This window comes from Acomys minous, assembly GCF_964271855.1.
Source record: "Acomys minous genome assembly, chromosome: 10".
Classification (NCBI taxonomy): domain Eukaryota; kingdom Metazoa; phylum Chordata; class Mammalia; order Rodentia; family Muridae; genus Acomys; species Acomys minous.
In genome coordinates, this window is record NC_140491.1 from 21,522,433 (window position 1) to 21,534,601 (window position 12,169).

At 36.9% G+C, this 12,169-nt stretch overlaps 1 protein-coding gene across 2 annotated transcripts in view; it reads right to left on the reverse strand.

The window, feature by feature from the left end:
• The window catches only part of SLIT2 (slit guidance ligand 2), a 339,504-nt gene that overhangs the window by 321,321 nt on the left and 6,014 nt on the right, over window positions 1–12,169 (reverse strand). For both annotated transcript variants that reach the window (XM_084798055.1, XM_084798054.1), the window contains exons 3-4: window positions 12,088–12,159; window positions 881–952 (exon numbers count right to left, since the gene is read on the reverse strand). In XM_084798055.1, coding sequence (XP_084654181.1) covers window positions 881–952; window positions 12,088–12,159 — 144 coding nt within the window. The remainder of the gene's footprint in view (window positions 1–880; window positions 953–12,087; window positions 12,160–12,169) is intronic.

Genomic DNA, 12,169 nt, shown 5'->3' on the forward strand with positions numbered 1-12,169 from the left:
GTGTTCACTTTCCCTACAAACACTTCCATATGGGACTTCCCCAGGATCCAGGTGGGGCCGCTCCACACAACTTACTCTATATATCCCAGCCGTCATTTCACAGCATACATGAACATCGACAATCACTGCTATTTATTTTTTCCAACACTTTGTAGTGTATCTGCCATCTGCGAAAAACCATGTATACAGCTGGAAAAATCTAATTTTCAAAGCTTTCATAAATGTGTTTTCACTATTACACATTAGGTCCATGAACAAGCATTCCTGGGAGGAAAACTGATTTCACCTAATATTCACAATGTGATTTTTAAAAGAACAATGTCCCTAACAGGCTCTGAGGTATGAGGTATTTTGATGTGAAAGCCTTGCTTCCAGCAGTTCACATTGCAGAGTTTATAATTGTGGCTTCAACAGAAACACTTATGAGAGAGTATACAGCTTTAACTGCCTTAGATAGTATGGACAACCTAATAAACACTATTCCTCAAGTTAAGAAACAATACCAAAAAAAAAAAACTAGCAGAAAGAACTCCAACTGTACAGGAAACACTGTCCACTTCCTTAAAAGTAGCAGGTTTTTTTCCATCCTTTCCGAATTCAGTCTCCACTGGGCACGAGGCAAACCTCTGTATCACCCCATAACTAAAACCAAGAATAAAGCAACTGCAATAATACACACTTAAACCACGAAATGCTACAAAAACAAAGCCACTAGATCTACTGACGATCTTCTATTTCTTTCCGAAATCAAAAGGGCAAACTTTCAATCTAGGAATCCATGAACGCGTAGATTCCAGGAAAGGGCAAGAAAACACCCACAACGCTATTAATAAAACCCAAGGTCAACCCAAAGCAACAGCAAGCACTTGTGTCTACTTACAGCCGGTAGAGCTTTGCAGTCCCAAGAAACAGCAGCTCAGGAAACAACTGGAGGTTATTTCTGTTTAACCGCCTTTGGAGAAAACAGAAAGAAAAAAAAAAAAACAGAGCTTATGTTACACAGAAAATAAGTAATAATGAGGCTGTGCTTTGGTAGTGTTATGCCTGGTCCTGCATTTCTAGAAAGAATAGAATGCCATTCAAGAGACTCTAAACATTGCAAATCAAAAGTTGGTTACATCTTTTGGTACATAGTTAGACCTTTGGTACATAGTTGCGCCTTTTGTTATGTGGATGTACCTATTGTTACATTGTAATACATTTTGTTACATGGCTACACCTACTGTTACAGAGTTACACCTTTTTGTATGTGGTGACACCTTTTGTTACATGCTACAGAAGACAACTTCCCATTGTGACTCTTCAGATGATGAGTAGTGGACCTAGATTCTCAACTGGAAACATCAGACAAGCAGTACACACACGATGGACTAGGATCTCCTGATTCAGACTCAACTTCAATAGAGGATAGATATTATTAAGATAGTAAACTATTTTAAAAGAATTTGTACATTCTCAAATGGCCAAAACTTTCAACCAAGGAACAGTAGATAAGAATTTCAGTTGTATTGCCTATTCATTTAACTGAGAGCTGGGCCAGAGACAGTGTCTATAAGACTTTTTCCCCATAATTAAAATTAGAATAAATACAATAAACTCACACCTCAATCCACATCTCTTAACTTATTACTGAATTGAATTACTGTCTCGGTGGTTATATACTATTTCAAAGGCTACACTGCTTTTATTCTTTAGATGTTTTAGATGCTTTGGGTAAGAATCTAACTGCAACTCTAAGAAAACTTTACCTATCTTGAGCTTGCTGGGAGAGTGTCCACCTATTAGAGAAAATGAGCAAGCTCTGTCATTGATGTACTTACAATACAATCCTACCTGTTATATGTGAATACTTTAATCAGTTGAACATTAACAGCCCTCTGTTCTGCTTCTCCCAAATTTAAGTATATTGGTGAGTGACTAATGGGAAATATATACATGAATGAAGTATAAGATGCTTGGCCTCCAAGACCAATGTCACCTTGAGAAAGGGAGAAACATGGTTATGTCTTCAAGATAGATGCTAATGATGTCCTGATTTACTAACACCTCATAGGATACAATCAAGAGGACACTAACTTAGTCTCCAGCAGACAGGAATGAGACCAGTGATTGCATTTTCTAAGAGAGGCATCTGATACGTGAGTCCTTTCTCAAAGTTACCCTAAGGCATGAAGACCTGTATCCAGAACCTCTACACTTGTAAACCTGTGTATCCAAGCAGTGGCTATAGGCATTTTTCTTTGCCTGAAAGGAACAACCTGAAAGCAGGGTCTACATTTAAGTGAGCTACAGAACAGGTAAATGGAAGGTAGTAAGGGCCATCCGAACTGTTAGGACGCTGATCATCTACAGAGCCCATGCCAGCCCTTAATAAAATTCACACCATGTGTTCCAAGGTACAAAAGGGCAAAGTGGAAAATGAGTGTTGAAAGGCTGGATTTACTCCCACACGTGCACTAATTTTTATGAATGAACCACATAATAAAGTTAAAGTGAAACCAAATTCTTTCTTTCTTTTTTTTCATGATTCAGAGGGAAAAGTATTTTCAACATCCATCATTTTTACTTTAAAAAAACTAACTGTGATTTTGTTATGATGGCGTCTTTAAAAATATTCACAAGCATGGAAAAATATCATTCAAGCATCATTAAAGAAATCACATTCTGTTATTAGTGACAATGAGAAATTTTTTCCCAGGGAGCAGGAGTTCTTTGGAGGATGTATGCACAAAATGCACCTCCTGATCTCTAAAATGACAGACATGGGTCTCTTAATCATATTCCAAGCACTGGATGAACAGAGCTCAGCTGATTCTTCAGCCTGAAGGGGCATGTTACTTCAAGCCTCAAAACAAGACCCTGCAGGAAGCAGCTGTTCATAGAAAGCTCTCCCTTCCCACCAAACAGTGCTTTCTTATATCCTCTGTGAAGCTCTAGCTACCCTTTGTAAACTCCATACCTCCATTGGCTGTATCCCCAAAGCATTTGGTAAGTCTCCCTTGCACTGCATTAGATTGACTCATGTGCTGGTCTCTTTCTCACTGGACCGTGAGCTCTTCAAATATGAAGACCCGATCTCTGTGTTCCCTCTTCTTTCTCTGGCACTCACTAGGTTTGAACTGTATTAGAAGACAAAGCAATCTCTTGTTCCCCTTCTGCACTCCTCAATCGTTTCTGGCATTGAGAAGCTTCTTCTTGTGTTGAATGAGAAGTGACTGCTCTCTTTGCATTTTGATACAGTGCAGTGAGGACCAAGTCTATTCACTTGATTTCGGGACCACTTTGCTTTTGTATACTCCCTGAGGCACCAGTCACTACCCAGTTAACCAAATCCCCATCATCCAACATGCTTTCATGTACCCTAAGTCTGCTCTTCCTTCTTCCTCTCCCAACCAAATATTGACAGCATCATCTAAAGAGCAGAAGGAATTCAATGTAGTTAAAAAATGCAATATATGAGTAACTGGCAGCTTTTCTCTAAAGTTCTTTTTAATACATTAGCAAAACTTCATATATTATGAAAAAGTAGATAGTTAAGCCAGGGTACATGGTACAGGGTCTTTCTCTTAATTGTATCTTTTTTTACATTCCCAGTGGTTCTTAACCCACAGCACAAACAAGATCCGACATGAATTAAGCTATGTGGATTATTTTATTCACTAGTCCCAACATCCTTACAAATAAGCAATACTCCATGCAGTCTGGGGAGAGTCTACAGCCCAAAAATAGAGTTAGGACTTGGCTTCAGGTGATGTGATTCCATAAATTAAGACTTACCATTGCTGTTTTCCCCCAATGCTTCAGAATAAAGTTTCCTTGAGAACACCATAGCTTTATGTAATCTATTTCTTAACCATCTTTGAACTAATCAAATGAAAAGGAGTGTAATTTAATTTTTAAAAGACACTAGCTGTGGAAGCCTGGCAAGATTGCTCAGTGGATAAGGTGCCTGCCTCCCAAAATTTAAGACTGACACAACCTGAGTTTGATAATTGGAACACTTATGAACATAGATGGAGGAACAGGATAGATGGCTCAGTGATTAAGAGCACCTGCCTTCTCCCGAAGGACCTAGATTCAATTCTCAAAACCTCAATGGTAGCTCACAACTGTCTGTAACTCCAGTTCCAGGGGACCAGACACTCTCCCACAGACATACATGCAGGCAAAACACCAATGTGCATAAGAGAATAATAAATAAATCTCTTTTTAAAGAAAAAAGTAGAATAAAAAAATCCAAAAAAGTTGTTCCAAAAGTAGCTTGCACATGCACACCGTAGCATGCAGAGCTCCTGGTGTGGGCAGGCACACACACAAACACACATATATAAATCATGCACATACACATAATAATATTAATAATATTAGTAAAAGTAATTTATGAATTCAGTTATTTCTCATGGAAGTGAATTTGTCTAAGCTAGTCAAGATATATTTTGTTTTAAACATGAGGCAAGATAATATTTCCCAAAGTGACAGGCATACTAAAGGAAGTAGAATATAGAGAGGCAAAAATTGAAAATTTAGCTTTTCTGTTTTGTTTTGTTTTTTAAGCAGAGTCTATGTTTGGTTCCTGTTTTCCTCCATCAGTAATAAGGTTTAATGGACAGAAATGTTTCAATCAAAAGTCACCAGACTCTTTCAAGTTCAATGAAATATTTAAAAGTAAAGATTCTTGTAAATGCCAGAAATGAAATTCTTAAAGGGCATATTTAAAAACCTATAATTGTTTTAAAGACTATCAGGACACAAAGTAGCCATAGAAAAGGACTGGAGAAAAAGCAATCCTGTCTCAATACCACAAAGAAAACATGATAGTGACTTAAGAGAGTGTCAGCATGTGAACTCCAATATAAATGAGATGGCATGTAAAGTGATAGTCTCAGGACATGAAAACAGTGGAAGGGCATTGCATATGATTATTGATGGGAGGCACACAAGGTTCTCTGTTAAAAGACTCAGTTGTGCCCAGGGACAAATGATAGAGTATAATCACACCGGTTCTGTGTCATCACCCTGGGAAACAGTCTGCTCACAAGATCCAAGGACCATTTAAGGATTCTCTGGATGGTGATTCATGCTTTCAGAAAGATGTCTCTGCTATGTTTCTTTGAGACATATTTTTCTTAGGCTAGAGATAATTAAAGGTCCTAGATCTATGCCACGTGCTATTTCTGAGTACGACTTTCAGATGAATAAGTGATCTCAGAGCTATCAGAACATTACAGGCCTCTGAATCTCTCAAGTGCTGATGATCAACTACTTGGACCATGAGTGAGACTCTTTTTATCTCCCATCTGCTCTGGTGATTTATCCTTTGATGGATGCTATAGTATTTTACCTTCCTCAACTTCGATATCAGCTCAATTAATATTTTTATCTGAAGATAACCTTCCATCTGATTCAAAATTCTAGCTTAAAACAGTTTCACCAAATCCAGGGGAAAACATGTGCTTCTGTATCTACAAATCACTGCAAATATATTTCAGTATTGTTCCTAGTCTGGAATTCAGTAAATGTGGCCTTAAAATGTTTCATTGCTCTACTACTCTCCATAAAAGATCAATGCTAAGACTAGTTGCTCTCCACTTTGACGCTTCAGATGAAATTTATACTTGCCCACTTAAAACATCATTCTTCTGACACTTGCAAGGCAAACGCTCTTATCTTTCACAAAACCACAGTTTAAATTTTCAACAGTATTGTCATCAGGCTGAAGATTTTTTATGATTGTTTTCAGCAGCACTCTCTTTTCTATGGAAAATGCTGTTTCCTGCTCACATCCTTCACTTACTGTTACTCTACATATTGAAACAGAGTATGAAAGGCTCTGAAAGAAAACATAAGGAAAAATACGCACTGTCTTCATCTCAGCTGATCACACGAAGAAACTCAAAGTGAAAGTAGCAAATATAGATGGATAAATATAGTGTATTCTTATTTTAGGATATAAACTCGTTCTAAAGTCAACTTTTGAAAAAGAAGTTGGGCGGAAATCCATAACTGCTGTTCTTTAAGCACAGTGTACACCCTGCCTTCTGGAAAATTGTGTACATTACCTCACCACTTCCTGCCTCGCTTGTATGACATTGGCCTTAATAACAACTGCTATTTGAAAGGTGAAGGAATTGAAGATTTTAGAGGTGGCACAAAGTAATCAAGGTTGCATGGGAGTATTGAAATTCAGGGCTTTCTGAAGTCTCTCTTATTGCCTGTTTCCCGAGTTAGGATAGGGGAGAGCTTATATGCATCTAGACATCACAATCAACAGTACATGAGTACTTTGCATTAGTGATCGAGCAGATCTCACAAGGCACCACACAGCAGGGATGGCTAGATAGCCCACACGAGTACCATTATCAGCACAGTCTACAGTAATGTCCAGAAGTTCTGTTCTAGAGCAGTCTTTCTGATTCCAGGGTGGATGGATACTATAAAGAGGAAAGGCAAAAGTTTTATAAAAAGCCTTTAAAATGACATTCCAACACCTATAACTTGAAGTCAGCCTCTTTGTCCCCAAGATTCCATTATTATTAATGTCCCCTGCAGTCCAGCAGCTGTTAACTTGTTTTGAAAATAAGACAATGCTTGTGAAGCCCACGAAGAAGAAAAAAAAGCCCCCCCTCCTATGTGAGCCTGTGAAATGCTCTCTGGAAGGCCTAATTCAAGCGGAAAGGTATCTGAAAGCAATGAAAGACAGAACTAAATGTGAAATATTTGACATCCACGGCTTCCACAAACACATTGAAACAGTGCAAACTAAACTCCTCATTTCAGAAGAAGCATAAAGGAAACAGCATCCAGCAAACACTGCCACAAAGGATGAGCCCAAAACAGATGTGGGAAAAATAAACAGCCTTTGCTGCCTCGGAATTTATAAAATCGTCCACAGTGTCAAGCGAGTCTTCTCACCACAATTTGACTTCAGTGCCCATAAAAACACATTGCAGTGAATGTCCCACTAAACTTGTAACAACACCCTCTCATAAAAAGCCTCCTAAGAATACACTCAGCAAACACAAATTAAAATTGTCCATACTGCTTAGAAATGCCTTGGAATCAAGGTATTTAACAACTATCAATTGCTTTGCACATTTAACTTTATTATAGTCAATCTCTGATGTATTTCTTTAAGAAAAAATATGTAAAATATGTGCTAACAACAGGGACTTTAAACCAAGGTGTAAGATACCAGAGAAGAGTCCCTTGAGATGAACTTGGATTCTTTGCCACGGAGATTAGCATTTTGAGATTTCTTTACAAGAAGAAGTACGTATGTGTTAGGTTGCATATAAGCTTGCAGGATTAGTGGGAAAAGGGGGTCCTCTACAGCCCTTACAAACAGGGAATCAACACTGCTATCCTTCAGACCTGTTCTACAGGATTTTCTATGCCTGAACTCCTGTGTTACAACCCTCAACACAGTCTCTATGCCACAGCTCCCAGCCTCATTGCCACTTGTTTATAAATCGTATGGTCATGTCAAGAGGATGAATTTAATACCATATTAGAGGAAAACATATCTTTTAAGTAATTGTTCTGGAAATACAGTGTTTGTTCAAATGGGGCCTTTATCCTAAAGGCATCTAAATTTATAAATTAAAGGGTGATAAGTTTTATGATTATGCACTTGGTGGAAACTTCAAGATACTTAAGTTATCAGACTTATTTTCTGGGATTGCTCACATTGCTACATCACGGTGTTTTTAAGGATATTTTTCTTTCAAGCAAGCTATCCAGTGGCAAAGTCACTAGGACTGAAATATGAAGATAATATGAAGATAATAAAACGAAGAGTGTTTGAATGGAGTATCTGTCTAAAAAGCAGACAGTTGCAGTGCTCATGGAAGAGACATCCCTTAATAACGGTCCCTATTTTGAAGTCAAGGAAACTGAAGGTTTTAAAGAGGAAGCTGTATGATCAAGATCTCACAAGAGAACTGAAAAATCAGCATCTGCGAAAGTCTTTCCTGTCTAATGTTCCTGGTTTTAGAATGGATCTGAGCTTCCATGTGGCTAGACAAGCAATGAGCAGCACAGCTGATGAGTAACTCTCACAGGTGATCCAGCAGAGGGTATTAACAGGTGCCTAAAACCAGGCGCAGCTAGGCCATTCATTCATCCTAGCTCTTCTCTGTTTTTCTGTCTCTGTCCTGTCCTGCCATCGGCAGAGCCTGAAACAGCATTACACAGCCAGCGCTCTAAAACTGTCTACACATGCAAAGCACCTCTTGCCACTTCTGTAGCTATTGTAATGATGAGTATTTGGTACTTGTGATGTCCACAGTGAGCCGTGGTTTTCTACTCCTGGCTGCTGCTCCACCACGAACATAAGCTGAACAGACATATTTCATTTTAAACTATCATTATATAAAAATGTCCAATAATGTTCCACTCATGCTATGAGGGAGTTTTCAAAATGGGAGGAGCTGATTTTACTAGTCGAATATCAATGTCCTCCCAGGCAGCCAGAAAAAGCCAGAGAGAAGAACTCAGGGAGTACAGCCTGACCGTAGCTACCCACAGATTGCCAGTGGGCAGCACACGTTTCAGCAGCCTGTGGAATTTTCTGTGTTGCAATGTGATTTGAAGAAAACGATGTAGGACATTGTATGCCTTGAATTACAGAGAACGGCAGAGCTATTCAGTAGTCTGTGAAGGATAAGAAAAAGCATACTTCAAGTACCCTATCTTTCTGCCGCAATTTACTTTTATATACTTTGGGTTTTGCTTAATTGATTTCGAGTGAATCAGCTGGTAAAATTACTTCATTAGATTTCCCTATAACTTTCTTATTAAACAACAGGAAGCTATTGTGTTGCAATGTGCATGACGAGTAGTCTCCATGATCCCTACCCCACCCCACCCCCCACCCCCGAGATAAACAGTACTAGTGACGAGACAAAGCATTCCAGACACCCTCGCACTGCATATGTCAGGCCTGGGAGTTGGGCAGCAACTGTCCCAACAGGAAGTGACACGTGCTCCTGGGGTTCAAGCTCCATTAAAACCTATCCTATTCACAGTGATTCATAACCACATGCTGGTGAAATCTTCATCACTGGATTCTGCTTTCTCCACAATAGCAAAAGGGGATTGCTTGAAAGGGAAGGAGGAGGAGGAGGAGGAGGAGACAAAGGGTTTAACAAGAAAGAAAGCATAAAGGGAGGAGGCCAATAGGAAGGAGAAAGGAAGGGCATCATACCATTTTGACTGACATTGTTTTAAACACATCTCTTTAAATAAGTGAAAAAATATCTTTCTTTTGTACTTATAGTGCTTTGATTTACAAGTGTGCCTTTCTAATCTCATAATGTTAATTAAAGTTAAGTTCAAGTGATCTTGTTTTTTTACTTATTAAAAACTGAGTACATAAAAAGGTATAGATATTATCCACTGTTTTCAGATCTGTCCTCTCTTAAGTTAAAAGCTCATCAACATTATGAAAAATGTCTAACTCTGATGTTTTCACAAAGTACTTCCACATTTACAAATGCAATTATTGTATCACTTTAAAATGAAAACAATTTAGAACCATAAATTGTACGCAGATAAAGTTGATGGGTTTTGTATTATTTGTTTTCTGTTACATACAAAGAAAAAAACTGAAATCGTACTTTCTAGGTGAAAGACTACTGTACCACAAACTGATTCTAATGTATCTTTTCACAATTTGGAGTTTAATTTGAAATTCTGCATTCAACTTATTAACAATCATGTAGATTATACAACTATTAATGATGGTTTATCATTAATCAGTTGATTATTTTTCTGTTTCTTCATTGCCCCTTGATGTTTTGTAAGAAAGCATGTGATTCGTGTGAAACTAATGATTCTACATAAAATAAGGATAGACGCTATAAAGTATAATAATTTGAATATGGAATTCACAAAATAAGGTGAGTTTTTTCTATTTTCATTGTTTAAAAAATAAACTGAACAAAATTTAAAGTAGTTTTTTTCACAATAGTGTTGAATGCATTTCTTAGTAAAACTGCCTTAGTATTTAATATATTTAAAAATAAATATTTGAAAAGTGTATCCACAATGTTCCTAAGAAATGGCTTAGAATTCCAGAGTTCCAAGGAGATGAATTGGCTGTCAGATAACAATGCACTTCCATCAGATGGACTTGGCAGTTGTAAACAAATGGAATTTTCTCAGCTTTTCCTCACAAATATGAAATATTTGCTCTCAGCCAACAGCTGGGGTGATTTAAAGAAGTCCTGCATATATATTAGTTTTCATTCAAAAATTGCAAGCCCTCCTCCCACTCTGCAACATCTGACCTAGTCTTTGTAGAGTAGAAAATTGTTCTGAGATGAAGTGACATTCCTAAGGGAAGTAAAAGTTTTTTTTTTTAAGTATCTACTTACAACTCTAATCAAATTTCTGATTATATGCCATCTTCAGGATTTTTAGGAAGAGCTAATTTATTTCAAATGAAATTCTGAAGTGCCTTTAAAAATGTGAAAAACTGTGCATTATTTTTATGTTCCTAAAGATTTGAAATTGCAATACAAATGAATGCGAGCTGCAGAAAGTGATGTGAGAAATATTTCTATTTAAATGTAATTTCAGAGCTAAGTTAGTAGTACATCCCTGGTATGATTAGAAGACACTCTCAGCAAAACTTCTAGTGTTCCAGTGAATATTTAAGTACTAATACATTTTAAAATATGTGGTGTGAAATATCTTCGTGAGTTACTCACTAAGTATATCAACTGTAGACATATATCTATGAAGTAGTGAGGAATGGGCACTTCCACCAGGTTTTTATCTATTCAAGATAGGCTATGGATATAAGAAGCTGGGTATGAACTCAAATACACATTTAACTTGCTTTTACTTCCTCAAAAGGTATCTCAGTGTAGCTAAATTAATGTATATATTATTCCACAGTGACATTCACTATACTGCAATATTTGTAATAGACAGACTTTTATAGCAAAATAAAGTAGAAATGTCCATGTGTTAGTTGAGGCCATAAAAGCACAGTCTGCATGGTTACAAATAGATCACAAAATTACAAGCCAATTTTGTACCTCTAAACAATGACAGAAAATTAACTTTTGTCCTTGGATGCAATAAATCTAAATAACAGCATATTTAGATAGATATATCAACTTTATTTTTACTAAAGTGACTATTAGGGCAGGCATGAAAACTTATTAAAACAATTATTAGTGCTTTTAACACATCTTTTTTTCTGACCTAAAAATAAAACATACTGAACTTGAATCATTGAGACTTATTAGGCCTGTTAATCATATTTCATATTACAAGTTCTATAATTTCTCTGGTTTTAGGTACAAATTTCGTCATGTGTGTATATGTGCATGTATATATAGTCTAAATAATATATATTCTGTGAACACAATAGAAGTCAAGTAATACATATATCCATAAGATTTTTACATCTAAAAATAATAATCCTTAAACAGCAAAATCTATACTTAAAGTTCATAGAATAAATGTCAGTGGTGAAGGATGACTCATCCCTAACTTTATAACCTTTAGTTTATTTTTCTCAGTAGTAATATTTTAGAAGTTATTATAAACCAATTAAACATAAGTAGTTTAATTGGAAGTAGCCATTATTATCAATGTTCACTGCAAGTGTTAACTATCAGGGGAAAAATCATGCACAACAACCATTTTTTAAAAAATCCTAAAGTATCAACACGCAAAAACAGCACACAGTAACAGCATGGTCATTTACAAGATTCTTAGCCAAGCCTCTCTTTTTATAAAGTACAGATAAAATGAAGTTCAAATAATATTACCAGCTTTTCTATCTGCAGAAACCTCAGGTAAAAGATACAAATACATATATCTATTTTAGCATAACGCAATGACAGTCAAGGGCAGTAAGCATCTCAGGAAAGCCCTGAACTTTTATGCTTTAATACAAGTTCATATTCTTATCCCAGGGACCCTGCTTTTACTTTAGAAAACCACTTATGTGTGCCCTTTCTTCTTAAACTTTAAAAGCTAAGCCATGAAACTGAAGACATAATCCTTGACATTCAAGTGCTTTTAAACATACAGACATGTTGTCATGGGCTTGGAACTGAAAATACTCACAGTCTCTCCAGCTCCTTCAGATCCTGGAATGCTCCCCTCTCGATGGTGCTGATCTTGTTCTCCATGAGCTGACTGAAAGGCA